We start from the raw sequence: 21341 nt of genomic DNA on the forward strand, positions 1-21341 counted from the left end.
CGCTTTCAAACCCTGTTGGTCAGGACGGGAAAAGACTTCTTCCAACCGTTGCAAGTGTTGATGGACTGTAGACGAGAACACAATGATGTCATCAAGATATAGTAAGACCGACTGGAAGCGCTGGTCCCCAAACATACGCTCCATTAAGCGCTGGAAAGTCCCGGGTGCATTACATAAGCCGAAAGGCATACGGTTGAACTCGAAAAGTCCAAAAGGGGTACAGAATGCCGTTTTAGCCCGGTCTGCTTCAGCCATTGGCACTTGGTTGTAACCACTCGCCAAATCTAGTGTAGAAAACCACTTGGCTCCCGTTAAGGCATCAAGGGACTCTTCAATCCTTGGCAGGGGATATGCATCCTTCCGGGTCTTGGCGTTCAGCTGCCTGTAGTCAACGCACATACGCAAACTCCCTCCCTTCTTAGCCACCAGCACAATGGGGGATGAATAAGGGCTGCAGCTCTCTCTGACGACTTGGCTTTCGAGTAACTGCTTAATATGTGCTCTGACTGCCTCATACTGCGTGGGGGGAATGCGGCGATAAGGTTGACGCACTGGTGCTTCGTCTAAGAGTGGAATCTCATGCATAATGAGGTTGGTGCATCCTAAATCGCCCTCACCTTTAGCAAATACGTGCTTGTATTTAGTCAGTAAACGTTTAGCATCCACCTTATCAGCAGGGGTGAGACCAAGAAATTCAAGCTGCTCAATATCAATGGAAGCATTAACGTCTAATTCTATAGCTTGCTCTGAAACATAGGCTGTACATTCTTGGGTGGCAGCATCAATAGACAGTTCTATATTGGGGGAATTACCCGCTACAATCTCGCCGCTCTCTACCACCTGCACAGTACCTATTACTCTACGAGGTACAAGCCATACATCAGACTGACCTACATTGGTGACTGGTGCATAGAGGGTACCTCTCTCCGCATGGACTAAAGCCGGAGAGACGAGCAAACCCTCTGGGAGACACCCATCCAAAGGACCAAGGGGTTCAAGCAAAAACGCCATAGGTGGAACCTGGGGACAAGTGACAGGAACCATTGACAATGTTCCAGCAGCAACACATATGGGACGTTTGCCTTGCACCCTAACTTTAAATGCTGATGATGCACTTACAATGGCCTCGACTTTTTCACAGTGGCGAAGGGCCCGCTTCCATGCCACGGCTGCCGACTGCACAGCAGAGCTCTCGAATAGGTTGGTGCCATGCTGCTCGAATAGCTCCCGGTAACAGTCAATAATGATATTCATGCCCAAGATGCCAGGGGTGGCTTTCTTACGACTGGTTAGAACACCCTCCGGTGGATCTTTTACAATCAATATGCCCCGACTAGATAAACATGTATCGAGTACCTTTACATCAAGCTCAATATACCCTAGATATGGTATATCCAACCCATTAGCTGCCTTGAGACCTAGCCACCTACAATCCTGTAGTTCACGTTTTGACAAGTGTGCAAAATGCTCGTGAAAGCAGCTTTCTGTAATGGTGGTGACCATAGACCCAGTGTCCAACAAACAAGGCACCTCTATGCCACCCATGGCCACCATTACCACAGAACAAGGCCCAATCAACTTGCGAATTATTTCTTGATGTTCTGTATTGGAGTCTGAACAGCCCCCTCCCAGCATTTGACTCTGAATGCTGGAGGGTTCTAGTTTCCCGACAGAGTGGTCTGTGCAGGGACAGTATTGGCTTGTGGTGGCGAGGTCTCTTGGGTACAATATCGAGCAATGTGACCTGGCTGCGCACACTTAAGACAAATGGGTCGGCCATCAGGGGCTCGTTGGAATCTGCTAACCCTGGAGAACGACAAGTTGCCTCTACTTGCATTCATATTAGACTTTAGAGTTTGTGTAATCAAATCTAGTTGAGCTTGCTGCTTAACAAACATGCTCTTTAACTCAGCCAAATCAGATTGACCTACCCCAACAGCTTCACTGGTGGCCGTGGCCTGAGCTTCGCAAGTTTGTGGGATGGGGCGTACATACTTTTCTTTTGAGGGCTGACCCTCCTCAACCCATCGGACCGCCTCTCTGCGAATGTCTAGTAGGGTCAGTTCTCCATTTTGCCTTACCAAGGTCTTTAATTGTCTGCGCAGCATATGGTCCCGAACATTTTCACAAAACTGGTCTCGCAGCAAAATCGATGAATTGGACATAGCTTGAGGGTTACATAATTGCACTCTTTCCATTAATGACATAAGGGCATGGGAGAAATCCTGCAATGATTCTCCTTTCTGTCTTCTGTCAAAGAATTTTTGTTGTAAGGACACATAGGATTTTGAACATCCATACAGCTCTTTTAAGATGGCAATGATCTGATTAGCATCTTCCTTAACTCTGTTTTCTCTAAATTTTATTTCAGTACGTGCCGCACCCTCTAGATGGTCATAAACAAACAGTGCTTTGTCAGACGCTGACATATGTCTTGCCCTTAAGCAACTCTCCACTTCCTCTACCCACTCATCCACTGTTAGGGACCCAGCCAATAAAGAACCTGAAAACCTAGGGCATTTTCGTTCCCTAGGTAGGTAAACTGTTTCCCTTCTTTGTGGTGGTGTCGGTACCTCATCAGTAGAGTGAGAGTCAGATGCTCGGCTCGACAATGTCACCGTTTCGGCCCGACCTAACAGTCTCTGATTCTCAGCTCGGAGCTGTGCCAACTCCTCCCGTAGTTGGAGCATTTCTTCCTCCATGACGACTGTTCCGGAGAAACTGTCAGACGAGGTTGCACCGTGTCAATCCACGGAGGGGGGGGGGGCGTCTTCGCTGCCAACCGCTGTTCTTTTAAAAAGAAATCTCTTAAAAATCAAGACTAAAACCTACTATGCTGCTACCAACCATACAATGCACAATTCTCCAACCAACCAATGATCCTGCCGACAACGCCAATTGTAACCACATGGAGGCGCTAAGCACTCCTGTACATGTAACTGACAACGCCACTCTCAATTACTGGGTGAGAGACCCGGGTTTAAAGGTAAGTATTCAGTTTGAGTGAATAATAACAAGTGGTTGGAAAAAAGTAACATTTATTCACAGTTTAGGAGAATTATGCATGTATCAGATTCACAGACACCAATGTAGCAGTAGGTGAACTAAAGGGTTGGCTCAGGTAATATAGTTGAGTTCATACTTTAATAGTTACGTCCAGTAGCCAGGGAACCAGTTAAACAGTGCCACCAAATGGCCGGAATAATATTGCTGTGAGCTGCTTTAAAATACTCCAGGGAGGGGGGTAGCCCCACACTTAAAACACAGCAAAATAGAATAAAACACAACAAAATGAATAAAATGAAAAAAAGGCAAAAATGCACTCTACTACACAGCACAGCAAACCCCTAGAGTAGATCTGTAAGCCCCAACTCTTATTTCTGCCTTTTCGGCTGGACTAGTTTAGGTTCTCCTGCTTTTTTGGACGTGTAACATTAATGCTGACCAAATGCAATATATCAGATAGTTTCAGTTCCCTTTGCTTCTTAGAGGTGTAACTATAATGTTGACCAAATCAACATATCAAATAACTCAGGTAGCAGCATAGATAATAATTAAAAACAATACAAAACCAAGGTTAAAAGAACAGCGGCCTGACAGAAGGCATTCAAAACAGACGGTCAGGGACTCCCAGACTGAATGTTCAGCGTTTGTGCTGTCGCCGCACGCACTGCACCGTCTCCAGACGTGTGTAGCCACGCACAAACACACTCCCTGGACTGGCTCTATCTGCTCGTCACACGTCGTTTGTTTCTTGTGTAAACGCACACACGGTCAAGAGGAGGACTCTGCTACAGCTCCCACATGGACGTCTTGACGCTGCGAATACAAACACCACCTGTTGTGCACCAGTGTGACGAGGAAGTGAGGCAACCTGGGCAAACGCATCCTAACGCTATGCCCGCCCATACACCGTATATACTGAGCTGTATGGGTGGTGCAACTGAACGCACCTGCTTTCAGTCACACTGATTACACTCGCATCACCAGGCTTTCCGCTGGGGGAAAGCCTGGTCTTCGTTTACTAAACGGGCCGCTTGATCCGGTCGGGAGCGGAAGGGCTCCTACGTTTTTCTGTAGTCCAAAAGCGTGATTCCTAAACCCACCAGGATTGAGTTAAGACCCGCCTCCCCTCGATAATCTTAAGTATGAAAGTGCCCATGTCATGAACGTTAGTGCTGCTCGCTCAAGTGCAAAGTACCTACTACTACCTACTGATCCATTACAATAATACACGCAGCATAATAGGCCCAAAGCCATATCCAAACCATAACAATTTAACTGATAATCAGTAAGAGTTTTTATTTTGAGCACAGTAGTGACAAAATAATAGCTTTCTCTGTACGTTTTTCTCTTTAGCAAGAGAAAGTTTTCCCTTTATTAAGCACAGTACAATTAAAGTTTTTTTAGCACAGTTTATTTTGAGCACTGTAGTGAGAAATTAATAGTTGTGCATTGTGCAAATGCAGGCTTTTCTCAAGTACAAACAAGTCTTCATGCCTCTGACTTTAACCACCCTCCATGTGTCAGGCAGGGATTTCAGCCACTCCTGGAAGTCCTTGCGTTTCCGCGAGGCGGGTCTTAACTCAAGCCTGGTGGGTTTAGGAATCACGCAGTCCAAAACGGACTACACTTTGGCCGGAAACAACGACCGGAAACAGTTTCAACCCAGTTAGCGCATGCGCAAGTAGTTAGCGCATGCGCAAGTACGGGTTAAAACTGTTTCCGGTCGTTGTTTCCGGCCAAAGTGTAGTCCGTTTTGGACTACAGAAAAACGTAGGAGCCCTTCCGCTCCCGACCGGATCAAAAGCCCGAAATTGGAAGCCAGCCCAGGCTAGTTCCACTCTGTCTGCCTGTGCACAAACAGCGCATTCCAAGGAGAGGGAGGGGGAGAGACTCAGAGTGTTACGGCTTTGAGAGAACAAACACAGGTTGCAAAATATCCAGTCCATGGACTCAGAGTGGTATGGCTTTTTTCCCTTGACACAGAGTAGAATAGACTGACGTCTCTTCTACTTCTACCTGGGGCATGTTTTAACCATAGGTTTTAACATGTGTGGGGATGATGTCTAGCTCCAGCTGGCTAGTGCACATGCCATGCCTCGGAAAAAAAGGACTCTTCTCTCGCCACGGAAGCGAAAGAGCACAGGTATGTTTGTCAAATGATGCTATGTTTGGGGGAACAGTGTCTGTCTGCGTGTTGTCTGTGAGTGTGTGTGCACTTTTGTGTGTTCACTTTTTTTCTCCCTCCCATGGCCTACTCAATAGGCCTACTATCCTATCCTAAGCTATGAACAACAACATGTGTGAGGAAATGACCTAAAACAAACAGCATCTGTGTAGAAATTACATAAACATTATTTAAAACAACAACACTTTGCGGGCACCGTTTTCTATAGGTCACGATTCGGTGTATAACACCGCAACATCCGTGGATGCTGCGAATGGAAAAGTACTGAAATGTTTCTACTTAGGTAAAAGTACTCTGTTACAAGTAAAATGTGTGTGTTCGAATGTGTTACTTGAGTAACAGTACAAAAGTATTACCATCAAAATACACTAAAAGGGAACAAAAGTGAAAAATAAAGCTCTTTGCCCCTGAATACACTTAAAATGGAACAAAAGTGAAAAATACAGCTCTTTGCCCCTGCACTGTGTACAGGCTTGCCAACACTCCTGTATTTGCCAGGAGTCTCCTGAATTTTGACCCCATCTCCTGCCATGATCCTGAATTGTCATTTTGCCTGAATTTCTCCTGGATTGGGGGCTTTGCTCAATGGTAACACTATTGGATTTTCTACTGGATTCTGTATCAAACTCCAAAAAATCAGCAGAACACAGGACATTACATCTACTATGTGTGCAGGGGTGTGGGCAGTGCAAGGAATCTCAGATATATTCACTTGCAGTTGTAGTGATTATTAGTACAGATGGGTCTTCATTTATCAAATCAAATTCTGTACACCTACTTTTTGCATTTTTAATTGCTGATATTGTACCCACCCTTTTGCAATGCAAGTAAAGCTAGCATAATAAAATTATAAAAATAGCAACATTCACCAGAACACAGATCTACAAAAGGTTTCGGGGGGAGGACCTCCAGACCCCCGTTTGGGGAGTAAAAGTACTAAAATGTTTGAAAGCTCACAACACGTCTCATATCGCCTATTTTCAAATAGCCTGTATAAAATAGGCCTGAATATTAGCCTGACACTCAGCCTGAATTGACATTTCGTTTCACTCCATTATTCAGTCTGAAGTTGGTCTAACCTAGGGCAATTGCAGGGATGGGCGTTGCCAAAGAGGCAGTCTTCTGCGATTGGTTCAACGTCTGACCAACACATGACGTAGTGTTGTTGTGTGGCTGGCTAGTGGCTAGCCTGTTGCTTGCTAGTGCTACTTGCTAACAAAAGAAACAGGCAGAATAGGAGCACTACGAACTAGTAATCAAACACAACATAACATGCCTGCTACTGGTGTTTCATAGCGAGATCAATACGATCGCATTTTACCGCAATTTACCGCATTTTACCGCGACGCGCGGTACGGTACGGCGCTTGTTTACTTGGAAACGCACATGAGTTCTGGGAATCCCCCACCCACGCTGATCACAAGACGCTGATTCATGCCGCTGATTCGCCGTACGGATTTTCGAACGAGGAAGGCCTCTTCAGTGAGAGGAATTCTAGACCCCTGAATCGCCAAAATAAAAATTTAAAGGGGTGTGGCAAGCGATTCAGGTTCAGTTACAGTCACAAGTAGGGGTGCCACGGTTCACGGTATAAAACCGAACCGTACGGTACGCCCTGCACGGTTCAATACGCCTATGAACCGCGGTCTTGTTTGCAAATTAATTCATTTCTTACAGCTGAGCTGGCCACTGTGCATCATGCCCTAGATCTCCACTAGCAGTACATGCTGCACAAAACCCCGCCCCGCGAGTAAATAATGTCCAATCACAGTAGCCCTCACCCCCACCTACTGACTGTAACAAGAGCCGAGGATCACACACTCGCAGCAGAGCACAACAGTTGAGTCCTCACAGCGACAGAAAAACGTAACAGTAAAGAAAAAGCATGGCAAGTGGCGGTAGAGAGGAGAGAGAGAGACCAAAGTTTACCGAAGCACCTGCTTCTTTTAAGTCAGCGGTGTGGCGACATTTCGGTTTCCCTGTCCAGTACGGTGATGAAGGAGAGAAAATAGTGGACAGAAACAACACGATGTGCACATCGTCCGTTACTCAAGTGGAAACACTTCCAATATGAGCGCCCATCTGAGCCGTCAACACCCAGGCATGACCCTCTCTCAAACCAGGACATCACAGGTAACACCCGCAAACAAACAGCCCACCATAGGCGATGCTTTCCATGAGCCGTACAGCTTTAACGCCCAAAGACACAAGACGATAACCCGTGCAGTGGGGGTGTTTGTTGCTAAAGATATGCAGCCGTTTTCCGTGGTTGAGGATCCAGGCTTTGTTTATTTGATGAAAATTATGGATCCACGTTACGTTCTCCCCGGTCGTACATATTTCACTGACACCGTTATCCCCGACCTCTATGAGACAACTCGCCAACAAATCGAGGATGAGATGTCTAAAGCACAAAACACCTCACTGACTACTGATGGGTGGACGTCTCGGGCAGTCGAAAGTTACCTCACTGTGACGTCCCACTATATGCTGGACTGGGAAATGAAAAGCGCTGTCCTGCAAACTCGCCCCATATATGAAAGCCACACGAGCGCCAACTTGGCCGACGAACTGTGCAATGCAGTGGACGAGTGGAAGTTGAAGCGGCCAAATTTTACCATCCCAGTCACCACTGATAATGCCTCAAATATTGTCAACGCCGTCAATGAGGCCGAGGGACTGGGGCCACAGATCGGCTGCTTTGCCCACACTGTTAATCTGGCCGCCAAGAAGGCAGTGTCAATCAGCTCTGTGTGTCGCCTCCTTGGGAAAGTGAGGCGAGTGGTCGGTTTCTTTCACAAGAGCACCACAGCCAACGGTGTTTTGAAAGAGAAACAAAAATCATTAGATTTGAAACAACTGATGTTAATCCATGATGTCACCACTAGGTGGAATACAACACATGACATGTTGGAGCGATATGTGGAACAGCAGCCTGCCATCTATTCTGCATTAATGGACAAAGGTGTCAAGAAGAATGTCACCAAGGACATGGCAGTGTTGAATGATAATGAACAACGAATGGCAGAACAACTCATTGAACTACTGCAACCACTGAAGAAAGTGACAAAACTCATGAGCAGCGAAACAACGCCCACTACTGTACATCAATGATCCTCCCTCTGAAGGATATTATCCTCAGAGACACAGAGCCAGGAGATGAGGACTCCCCTACAATCACCGAATGCAAAGCAGCCATTAAAAAGGACATGGAAAAAAGGTACACAAACCCTGACCTCCAAAAGTACCTCAAGAAATCCACAGCCCTGGATCCCAGGTTTAAATCCATGCCATTCATTGATGAACCCTCCCGAGCCCAAGTCTTCAGGGATCTCACCACAGAAATCTTGGAGCACGAACAGCAGGTATTTGATTATCATGTTTTTGTATTTTGTTATTTTATTATTGCATTATATATGATGTTTTTAATTATTATTGACACAAATGCATATATTCTGCTTCTGTGAAGTCAATTTAAAGGACCTCAATGGAAATAATGTGTGTCTATGGAACACAAAAAAGCATTACATTATTTCCATTGTGGTCCTTTAAATTGAGTTCACAGAAGCAGAATATACATTTAGTTGTGCTGTTATATCTAATATCTTAAATTAAAACATGTGTTATTATTCTATCTTGCAGAGTCGAGCAGAGACGGAGACTGAGGAAAGGCCATCCGCATCCACAGAGGGACGGAATCCATCCTCCCCTCCTCCCAAGAAGAGGACAGCCATGGCAGAGCTATTTGGAAAGGTTTATAAAACACAGCAGCAACAGGTCAGGCCTCTTCACGTGCTACTTGAGGAGGAAGTCAACCTATACATGTTAGTGGACTGCATTAATGTGGATGACAATCCTTTTAAATGGTGGAAGGAAAATGAGGGCAAGTTCCCCCATTTGGCAAAAGCTGCTCAACGTTACCTCTCTGTGCCAGGAACCTCTGTTCCTAGCGAAAGAGTTTTCTCCACTGCAGGAGACATTGTTAGTGCATGCCGTTCTCGCCTTGCTCCAGAGAATGTTGACAGGCTTGTTTTTCTGCAAAAGAACCTAAAGATTGATTGATTTGATTGAAGTGTTTGTTGAAGTGCTAGCCATCTTTTATGTTCCCTCTACTGTATTGCACTGTATTTGGCTGGCAGTTGCCAGATGTTAATGTGAACATTTTCTTTTGAAATGGTTTCCCTTTTATACTACTGTATACCGTGTATACTATAGAGTATTCCAGTAGCCAGAGAGCTACAGTAAGGTGTATTTTTAAGTTAATATTTTTAATACAACTGTATAATTTAAAGAGGAGTTAAGGCTAAGAAGAGGCACTGTCATAATTACATTTGCTTAAAAGCAAAATAAAAAGATTTTTGGAAAGTCAAACTTCTTGTTTTTTTATGCAAAACACGTACCGAAACCGTACCGAAACCGTGACCCCAAAACCGAGGTACGAACCGAACCGTGGGCTAAGCGAACCGTGGCACCCCTAGTCACAAGTCATTGCAACCTCCCATCACATGCAAACACTAATATTATGTCTGACCTGCTCTGCTTGCATCCACTTTTTAGTCATGTAGTAAATGTGACATTAACACCTATATTATCATATATACCTGCCATCTCCTTTCTCAGAAGAGCAACGTGAGCATGATCGCCTCCGCAAGGCCACAGCACGATTATTGGAGACGCCAGAGGCAACCGGTAATTACCACTCATTAATTGTCTTTATTGTATTCATACAACAACTGCACTGTCACACTTTCACTGCCAACTACATGACACATATATTATTAATTGCACACATTATATATTATTCTCAACATTAAATACTACTGTCTCATTTCACACTAATGTAAGTATGTATTCTTCTGCCTGCATCCAAATCTCTTTCATGGAGTAACGTTCTAATAAGTACACCTACAGATACTCAAAATCAGTACACAGTATGTCTACACTCATGTCATCAACATGGATCTGTCCCATATAGCGCCACCTTCAGGCCGATTTTTGAAAGCACATTTTTGGACACTGCTCCTCCAATTTTTGCCCTAAAATCACGCAAATCGCTACACAGTATGTCTACACTCATGTCATCAACATGGATCCGTCCACATTTTTTGGGGACACTGCTCCCTACTCTTTGTGTATACATGTGACCTACGGTCGCTTATCTCCCGATTAGGGAGTCTTACTGGTAAGTACACCTACAGATACTCATATATACCTGCCATCTCCTTTCTCAGATGAGCGCCGTGAGCACCAGCGCCTCCGCAGCGCCAATACACGTTCATTGGAGTCGTCAAAGGCAAGAGGTAATTACATACCACTCATTCATTTTCTTTATTGTATTCAGACCACAACAGCCCTGTCACACTTTCACTGCCAACTGCATATGACATATACTGTATGATTCATTGCACACATTATATATTATGCCCTGATCACGTTTTTTTTGCTCCCAATCCGATACAGATCAAATATTATTGCTTCCGATTCGATCCCGATCTTTCCCGATCCCATCTTTTGGCAAGGCATTAAGAAAAAAAAATTACTTAGTGCAGCACTGAATCAACAAATTAAAAACAAAGCTTATGAGTAGTGTATAGTGATATAGGCCTACTAGTGCAGTGTTTCTCAAGCATTGTGCAGCGGCCTTTGGTGTGGCCTTTGAAATTTGGCAGTGAAGTCATGATTTAAGGACTTTTAAATCTGTTTAATACCTCAAAAAATAAAATAAAATAGACCATTACAGCATCAAAAATAATCAACAAACTATATGAAAACTGGTAAAACATTGGCCATTTTTTACCAATTAACCAGTCTGCTTGAAAAGTATGCAGCTAGTTGACAGTGCAGAGAGACATAATTGCCTTCCTTTGATCGATTACAAGGGGCCATTACTACTTATTGGCATCAGCTGCCAGCTGGACACAGAGTCTGACACAATCACCTCCCCTCTGCAGGGCTCTGTCTGTGTCTGTCTCATTTCTCCAAAAGCCCTTGAATATGATTGAAAATGATTAAGGATTACTGTGATTATGGTAAGCTTACGTTTCATATCGCATTCACCTTACCTGTAACTTTCACTACTCCCAGAAAATATTTAAAAAAAAAAAAAAAAACTTTTTTTGTTTCGATATTTTTTTCCCGATCTCCGATCTTAAAAAAATGACCATTTCGGCGGCCGATCCGATCACGTGATCGGGATCGGGCAACACTGAGTCTCAACATTAAATACTACTGTCTCATTTTACACTAAGTATGTATTCTTCTGCCTGCGTCCAAATCTCTTTCATGGAGTAACGTGCTAATAAGTACACCTACAGAATAGATACTCATATATACCTGCCATCTCCTTTCTCAGATGAGCGCCGTGAGCACCAGCGCCTCCGCAGCGCCGCTAGACGTTCATTGCAGTCGTCAAAGGCAAGAGGTAATTACACTCATTCATTTTCTTTATTGCATTCAGACCACAACAGCCCTGTCACACTTTCACTGCCAACTGCATTATGACATATATCATTCATTGCACACATTATATATTACTCTCAACATTAAAGCTATACTGTGTAAGATGCCCAACTAGTGGTCATTAGCCCTATAGCAAACCGCGGTCGCGTCCGCGTCTTTCGGACGTTTTTCGTACCTTCAGACCCCCGCGTCTGCCTCCACCTCGCTGAGATCCATCTTTTAAGGGGTCCCTTGTTCCTGTGCGTTCAGTAATTCCAGAGATACGGACTCCTTCACCCTGCCTGGTAGGCGAAATTACCTAGAGAAGGGATGGTACAAACGGGCGACAACAAATATGGCTGCCATAGCGACCCCACTTCAAGATGCGCTGTGATTGGCCGGCAGTTGTATAACCCTCGCTGTGATTGGCCGGTAGTATGATGACGCAATTTTCGCGCGAAAGACCGCCCCGGTCACTGCCAGTAGAAAACATATAAAGAAAAGGCTTTCAGAGCTGAAATCCACGGAGTGGGGGTTCTAAAACTTTAGCGATTTAACAGTTAGGACAATTTTAAGATTTGTTTTATAAAAAAAGTTACATAGTATAGGTTTAAATACTACTGTCTCATTTTACACTAATTTAAGTACAGTATGTGTTCTTCTGCCTGCATCCACATCTCATTCAAAGAGTACACAAACGCGGTCTTGGTTTTGAACTTGATCCCGACGCCATACGATTATGTAAATTGAGTTTTTATGACCTCGGGAGTGCCTCCGAGAATATCTGGCAAGCTTGATATTCTCGCACCATCGGGTACAAAAAAAGTGTAATAGCACAATGAGTGTAATTGTGCAATTAGTGTAATAGTGTAATAAGTGTAATTGTTTAATACGTATAATAGTGTAAAAGGGCAATAAGTGTAATAGTGTAATAAGTGTAATAGTGTAATAGGGCAATCGTGTAGGCCTAATAATAGAGCAATAAGTGTAATAGTGTAACAGCTGCCCCTTGTGACGTAGGTAGAGTTGCAAGGGCCCGGTCATCGCTGCTTTCAGCTTTGTTATTAATTTTTTAACACACTATTGTCCTGTGTTGTGTTGAATTTTTCATGGTTGATACTTTATCAGGCTTGCTTTACTAGCGTGGACAATGACGTACAATTTAAGCCATTAAAACGCAAAAAGTAGAACATCAATGTCTCCGTATATGCACTTTCCCCACCCCTCAAGCGGGGGGTCTGAGGGTTTTGGCAGCAGATGTAATTTCCAGTGCTCTGGTGAATTTTGGGAGTTTGATACCAAATCCAGGAGACAGACATGCAAACAGCCCCAAGGTGAAAAAGGTGACACATTTTTATGGGGATAAAATGTGCGCCGCGCGCAGCACGGCGCGAAATTTTGGACCTTTTTTTACTGAATTTGCACGTTTCTAACTCGGTTAAACAGTGACTTACTCATACATATCATACATACCGGTATGCAGCAAAATTGGACTTGTTGCCTACCACCAATTGTTCTAGATATAATAAAGAAAATTAAATCTACAATAATATAGCCTACAGATATACCGGTAGTTATAGGAATATCTTAATATTTAGGGACTTGTCTTTAATAAACAGGCATAGACAGTGACAATGTGCACTGTGAGCTTGTAGATCGGCTATTTTAACTACTTCTTAAATAGGCCTATTTGTTTTCTAAGCTCATTTCTTATATCATTTTGTATTATTTATTCATGAAATTAAAAAAGTAATTTACTTTTTTTTTTTTTTTTAAATCATGAAATGTTTAGCTTTTTTGGGGAGGGAATGTTTTTTGAAAATGTTTTGAAATAATTAAAACCGAACGAAATGTAGGAAACCAAAAATGAAGGGACCCATAAAAATGTGTCCACGACCCACACATGGGTCCCGACCCAGTGTTTGGGAAACAGTTGTAAATTACAGTCACAAATGATTCATTTAGTGGATTCTCCTGGCTGACTTTTTGCAATCTAGCTAGCCATCATCGTCAAATAAAAGGTCGATCCTTTTCACTTGTAACTCGAGCTCAGTTAGTCCGTTCTTAAGTTGAGAGACCAGACTTTTTGTGACTTGTCTCAGCCTCCTCCTTCTGTAGGAAGAAGTCACGGCAACTCTAGCGTTAGCATGTGGCTAAGCTAGCGAATCATCATAAAATCAACAAGGCTATAACCGATAATATCACATCACGCATCGATGCAGAATAGCGCACGACCGCGATGCAAGCGAATCAAACAGCCAACAGTCCACAGTCACACCACAACTACGGCAACTGTCTTTGCAAGCTTTGAGCGCTCAGCTCTGCCTCTGTCAGGGCTCGCAGTCAGTGCATTGAGTGCAGTCAGTGTTGTTGACTGAGCGCTGCCAGCTGACGACGACGTCACAAAGAGAAGGGACTCAGGGAGCGCTTGATTTGTTAAAAAACAAAACAACCCACTTCCCCTTCCACCTTCAACACCATTGTACTGACAAAATGGACGGCGCCGAGAATAAGAAATAAACGCTCCTCTTCTCACTGCTGCTCTGACGACACGACACCCCCCCACCCCCCTAAACATTTTTTTAACGAATCTGCACGATTCACACAAATGACCAATTTGGATTCAAAACGGCGATTTTCGCCGAAAAGCTACACGTTTGCATGCCTGAGGAGAAATGACAATTCAGGAGCACCGCAGGAGATGAGGTCAACATTTAGGAGACTCCTGCCAAGTACAAGTCTGGAATAAAAAAATGTACCTAAAGTAAAATTACAAAAGTATCGGTATCAAAATGTACTTAAGTATATAAAATGTATTAAAATCTTTAGAAAATAGCAGATCTACAAGCTAGCAATGTGTTGCAATGCATTGTGAGCTTGTAGATCAGCTATGGAAATTGGAAATACCAAGTACTGATGGCATAAATTAACATATCCTTTCAAAATATTATAATATTTAATATTTCTGTATTGTAAATCCTTTTGAGTGGTCACGTGTAATACAGTATTCTAATATTTTGAGATATGGATTTTTGATTTTCAAGAGCTGTATGCAATAACAATCAAAATTGAAACAAAAAAAGGGTTTGAATATTTCACTGCATGCACAATGGATCTAGAATGTATGAAAGTTTAACAAAATATTTAGAAAATTAACTTTTACATAATATTCTAGCTTTTTTAGATTGATCTTTAGACCCCTAGACGTCCAATCAATGTTTTAGACGTATAAAAAACATAAATTTCTCGTCCAGTGTTAGACCAATTTTAGACGTGTGCTTGGTGCAGCGCTGCAGGCTATCGATTGATTGATTGATTGATTGATTGATTGATTGAAGACTTTATTAGAAGTTTGCATAGAAAAAGGTACAGTTTCATGATGGAACAGTTCACTGGTACAAGGTCAACTAAAAGGAGATCCTAGAAAAGACTAAGCTTATTTCCATAGTTGAATGACAGACAGATAGAATACAGTACTATGCAGTAGATAGTCAAAAAATAAAAGTAAATAAAAATAAAATAAACAGTGCAAAACTATATATTAAGGCTGGGACTTTAACTGATTAATTGCGATTAATTAATTACAGAAAATTAACACGATTAAAAATATTAACGCATTTTAATCGCTCTTAGTTTTTGCACCAAAGAACCTTCACTTTCGGGCATACCGATCATAGCAATGCACCAACCAAGAAGAGACAACAAATGCAAAGGGAGAAGTAGTCGATCAGAGCGCTTTGCTTGGCCCAGTGAATGCAAAATTTAGATTTAAAAAAACTCACTTGTTTATTCACTCGTACAACAAAATGAGTTTTACTTGAAAAGAAATGCTTCTCAGGTCAAATATCGATGTGCGATTAAAATGCGATTAATTAATCACAGAGCCTGTGATTAAAATTTTTAATCGCATCCCAGCCCTAATATATATATACAGTAGGTAAATACAAAGAAGGGTCAGGGGAGGCTGGACTAGGTTTGTTATTGCCAGTTGCGAATGGCTGCCGCCTGTAAGTGTTTTTTCAGGGCGATTTTAAAGGATGCTAGGGAACCACACTCCTTTAAGGCCTTCGGTAGGGCGTTCCACATTTTGGTTGTATAGCAGATGCACAAGGTGTCATCTGAATGCAATGTTCCCTCGCCCGAATTTTAAATGACAAGTTTGCCAACTAATACCAGCAGACGACAACAGACTAGCAGTTTGAAGCCGTTCGAAGTAGTCTGCTTGGTGCCTTTAGTGCTGCCAAAAGGCTGATGTAAATATTTAGTGGTTAGTTAGAGATACGTTATCTCTAAATAACACTAAATAATTTGTGTAGTGCAACAGCTGAAATGTTAGTAATGCGTAAGTCTTGACTTAGAAGCTATTTATTTACATAAAAAATAGGCTAAGTTCTAACTTGGTGTGAGGTGGTCCAACCCACAGATATAAAGAGCTAGATGCCTTGTTCGCCTCTGCAGTTCATTGGAGTGAGTGCAACAATTGTTGTCCGGACTTCCTGGAAAAACCAAGGGATCGCTGTCAGTCAAAGTGACTACTGGCCAGTCTTTTCCGGGACTTATCCAAGGACTACAATTCAGTTCAACAGAGCCAGTTCCGATGTTGCATGGCTCAGCTGTTCTTACAGCCTGCGTACGTAAAGACCCGCCCCCACCTACCTCTGATTGGCCTAGCAACTTCCCTATGTGTGACGCACGTGGAAGCAATGCACATCTGATTCCCTTGGTCCCTCGATGCATATGCATCAGAGTCGCACACACCACACGTCTAGCATGTGAACCCTCCACGATATAATATTAACCTCCTAAATAATACGTACGTACGTCCATTCATTCATATTCTCTATCCACAGTGGCCAATGGCAGACACTATGTCAAGCATGTGCACACATGGCTGCTGCAATGGACTGTGGCCCATGGCAGACACGCGTGCTTGTACACACACACACGCACGCACGCGCGCGCGTGTGTGTTTATGTACTGCATTTTGCTGTCTTCTTGATGCTTTACAGTGTGTTTGTCATCTGTGCAATATCAAAGCAAACTGCAAAGCTCTGAAAACTCACTTCATTCATCAGATTAACATTTGTTTTGCACAAAAAAGATTATTTGGGCTAAAAACGGGCCCCACAAAACTATGGTTAAGTGATGAGTCATCACTTTTCACAGTTTTGTGGGGGGCTGTTTTTTGGAAAAGAATGTTTATCGTGCAAAACAATAGTGCTTGCATTGGATCAGAATCCCCCAAAAAAACCTAGTTTGACCCCACACATGCTACTTAAAGCACATTTATTTTTTGTATTATTTTCGACTTGGCTCCCACAAAGACACATTTGCGATGTCCCTGCCTATAGCCAAAACTGTTCCATAATTATGGCATATTCTAACTGTGTGCCAAATGTCATGCTTTTATCATAAAGTGCACGATTTTTGCCCAAAACAGTCGGACTACTAGATCTTCATGCATTATTACATTGTGATATTAATTCTGACATAAATGCCATCTAAATTCTCAGCTGAGGACCGCGAGCATAATCGGCTCAGAATAGCCAAGATGCGCTCATTGGAGTTGCCCGAGGCCAGAGGTAAATACTTAAATCCCCCCCCCCCCCCCCCCCCAGTCTCCAAATATTTGTTGTGACCCCCATAGCACCCTATTTGACGTTGGGGGTCCATTTTGTTCCATAGGTGCCTTCTTGGGGTTACAAAAACGACTCCAAACTAAAGAAAGATTGAGCAACTGTGATTTATTTTCCACGATATTAATCTAAATTCAATAGTACTGTTCATTTGTCTGTCATTTATGAATTGAGTACAAAACCCCAATGTAAACAAGCCATTGTGCTTTCTTGTGTTTTAAATCGTTTTAGTAGACCTTGTATCTGAGCTGTACTGTCCTCTATTTTTCCTATGCTTCTAATGAAGTAATAAATCAATCAATCAATCAGTTCTCAATTTTCAGCTCAGCGCCTTGAGAAAGATCGACAGAGTAAGAGGCTGGTCCGGTCATTGAAGACACCCAGTGCCAGAGGTAACTACTACTACTCATTTTGTTTTAATACCTGAAGAAGATTGTAACTCATCCTGCTTGCCAGCAATGAGCCACCTCACAACCAAATGTCCTCACATGGACCGTCAGCTATGGTGTTGTGACATTGCCTGAACCAATCAAGAAAATAAAAAATAAAATAACTGTGTACGCACGCACACACACACACACACACACACACACACACACACACACACACACACACACACACAGTGCAATGAATAGACAATTAGAGTTTCTACCACTTTTTGTGGTCACATGTTCAGATAATGGATTCTGATTGGCTTAAAACAGTGGTAACAACCTTGAGTTGGCTCATGGACCCACCCCACTGTTGTGTTGCAGTTGATTGTAACTAAATAACCTTGCAAGTTACAACTGTGTTTTCTTTAATTTATATGGTAGAAGTGGTAGAAATGCAATTTACCATTCGAGGGTCGTGAGCTTCGCCTCGTGCCACAACCCTGAAACAGTGGTAAATCAGCCAACAACCCACTAAATGGCTTACATAGAGTATTCTGGGAGTTGAGTTGAGTTAGGGCTAGTTGAGTTAGGGCTAGTTAAGATGTCCAGCCTAACGTACGGGCTTCCATAAAAAGCAGACAGGAGGAAGAACAGAACCATTTAATGCATCAGGTGGTTACATAGTCATAGGGTTTGGTTGTAGTTAAAGTAGTGTGTGGATCTAGTTGTGTGTGGTTCTCTAAAGACCCACTCACAAAACAGCTGTATTCCAGGAACAAGTGGAAAGTATCAGATCTCAACCAATACAAATAGTTTGTGTTAGAAACACGGCCACGAAACCTCACTCAAATAGAGACTGTGAGAAATATGTGGGACGACATCGCTACGGTCAGGACAGTCTTGTTTAATGACTTTTCATCACTTGCTCGCTCGCCTCACTGGAAGTGAAGATGGGGCATACTGATCCACAATAGAGATGCTCCGATTGCGATACCGATCACCGATCAACTGGAATCAGTATCTGCTGATACCGATATTCCCGATCACAGCGTGAAATCCATAAATTCTTCTATTTATAAGGATTCTTCTTACAAAGCATTGACATTGTATATTGAGGTCCTTTAGTATACAATTCAACTTGTAGGAGTTGAAGCTGAGGTTACATTCAGTCCCACAGATACATATTGTGAAAATAGCTGATCTAGCTTGTAGATCGGCAAAGCTGATACCGATCAAAGCCGGTAGAGGCATTATCGGCCGATCACTCACCTAGCAATGCCGATATTCCCGATCACAGCGTGAAATCCATAAATTCTTCTATTTATAAGGATTCTTCTTACAAAGCATTGACATTGTATATTGAGGTCCTTTAGTATACAATTCAACTTGTAGGAGTTGAAGCTGAGGTTACATTCAGTCCCACAGATACATATTGTGAAAATAGCTGATCTAGCTTGTAGATCGGCAAAGCTGATACCGATCAAAGCCGGTAGAGGCATTATCGGCCGATCACTCACCTAGCAATCGGCACATCTCTAATCCACACCTTGATAAACTGTTAGAACGAGGAGCTTTATTCCAGTGTGGACACTATTCTTTTTCTCATGTTCTACTTTATTTGCATCTGGGCATGTCAATCAGGTGTGCATGTACTTTGTTTCTTAACTGCTCATGATTTTTTACCCTGTAATATATTGTGTCCAGACTGTCCAGTTGTCCACTACATTGACATATTTCAATTTAGTACATCATCAGAACCAACTTGTTTGATAATATTACATATCATCGCTGTCAGGCAGAAATGTATCCAACTATTCTTCTAACTTCCCTTCTCAGCTAAGCAGCGTGAGAACGACGATCGGCTTAGATTGAGAAGGAAGCAGACAATAAAGACACGCTACACCTCAGGTACTCATGTTTTACCATTAATATTTTTTGCTTTCTGCTTTCTTTTGTTTATGTAATAAATAAATAGTGTTTTGGCCTAGTGACCTGTACCTAGGCTTTATGACCATAGTGTAAACTCAGGAATATCTGTCACTCTTTCTTTCTCTCCCCCGTCGGAAGCACGCATGCGCTGGATTCACAGGAAAACATGAAGCCTTGTGTTTCGGACGTGTGCATGCGCGGAAGTGAAACGCGATCTGGGTTGTGATTTTGATTGACTGAATCGAATGAATAATTATCATTTTGTCAACTCTGTATGGTAGAGTATAAAAATACAATATAACTTCTACGATTGTGGTGGTTGTACGTTGTCTCTGCTCTTATTCAGATCGTGTCAAAGGTCTCACCTAGACACAGGATCTGACATGAATTTTGACCCGATGGTTACATATCAATTCATCCCCTGACCCTGAGCAAGCAGGCAGGCTCTATTAGCTCAATGGTAAAAAATCAGCACTTGCTAGGAAACAGGGTTCAAATCCGGGGAGAAGAGGAATGCAGCTTTAAAGGAGTAAGTAGTTCACCCCCAAAATGTTTTTTTTTTTTCTTTTTTCTATTTATTACTCACGCCATGAAAATGTATTGTAATCAAATAAAAATATTATTGAACTCAACCCCTGGCGTGAGTAATCAATAGGAATAGGAAATAGGAACAAAGTCATTTTGGGGGTGAACTACTCCTTTAAAGGTATATTGCACTAGTCAAGCTTTTATGAGCACCCCAGACATTTTCTTTAAAGCAATATTTCACTGTCAAATAAAATAAACATTAAAAACATATACATTTGAAAAGTATCACGGCGCCCTCACACATTAGAAAGTATTCTAATGCGTGAGGGCTGTGGGTGAACACAGTCAACACACACACTCACAGTTGGGTCACTGCTCTGTTCGTAAAGCACATCCACAGTCCCCCCTGATTTATGTGCATTAAAATCTTCATCTACAGCCCATCACATCAAAGTCCTTTTTCCTATTCCAGACCTGCGGTCTGTGGATTCCAGCCAGCAGGAGAAGATGAGTTCTGCAGTGGCAGCTATTGGAGTTTCTATTAAACAGGAACCTGCTGAAGTTGAGGTTGAAGTTGAAGACCACCTGGACCTCAGTAAGGCCCCATATACACAAAGACGATACACTGAGTCGTTTCCAAAACGTTTACTGTACAGAAGTAATCGTCTAAAAAAATGCAAGTGTCTACATCAGGGGTCTTCAACGTTTCAGTCCAAGGACCCCTTAGTTGAGAGAGAGATGAAGCAGGGACCCCCACAACCTTTTCATAGATTCTATATAGTTTCATCGTTTGACAGCACTATCAAGGCACGTGTGTAAGCAAGTTGCATGTCTTCAATCCAAACGAGGCTTGACTTATACCCATTTAAAGTTAGATTTTTCAAACGCTTCGTATGGCGCCCCCCTTTGGCCAAATGGAATAAGATTGGTTTCATTGATATTTTGGACTAACCCTCTACATCTTTGCCAAATGTCATGAACATGTGAATTTGCATGTATGATTTAGAGGCTGAATTGCATAAAACTGCAATATTCATTGAATTATAAAAAAAATATTTATTTCACGTACAAACTTCTCACCCCATAGCCTGAGTAGATATTGGTCCATTACCTGGCCAGGGGATTGAACCTGGCCTCCGAATCTCAGGCCGACACCCTAACCACAAGGCAACTGAGCTTGTTTGTTGATTAGGCCCTAGGGTACATGCCATTTACCTTAATCAAACTTTGAGTAAGGCAATCAGT

The 21341-nt window shown here is 42.6% G+C and overlaps 1 protein-coding gene across 1 annotated transcript in view; it reads left to right on the forward strand.

Annotated features, from left to right (window-relative positions):
• Window positions 1-4961: 4961 nt before the first annotated feature.
• LOC308291074 (uncharacterized protein) overlaps window positions 4962-21341 on the forward strand; it is a gene marked incomplete at its 3' end in the record, with an annotated part of 428814 nt that continues 412434 nt past the window's right edge. Inside the window, exons 1-8 of the mRNA XM_080732988.1 lie at window positions 4962-5149; window positions 9812-9880; window positions 10423-10491; window positions 11544-11612; window positions 17143-17211; window positions 17589-17657; window positions 19476-19547; window positions 20569-20691. Of these exons, the coding sequence (XP_080589114.1) occupies window positions 5098-5149; window positions 9812-9880; window positions 10423-10491; window positions 11544-11612; window positions 17143-17211; window positions 17589-17657; window positions 19476-19547; window positions 20569-20691 (592 nt within the window). The 5' untranslated portion in view covers window positions 4962-5097. The remainder of the gene's footprint in view (window positions 5150-9811; window positions 9881-10422; window positions 10492-11543; window positions 11613-17142; window positions 17212-17588; window positions 17658-19475; window positions 19548-20568; window positions 20692-21341) is intronic.

The sequence above is a fragment of the Nannobrachium achirus genome (genome assembly GCF_963921795.1).
Source record: "Nannobrachium achirus genome assembly, chromosome: 9".
Lineage (NCBI taxonomy): Eukaryota > Metazoa > Chordata > Actinopteri > Myctophiformes > Myctophidae > Nannobrachium > Nannobrachium achirus.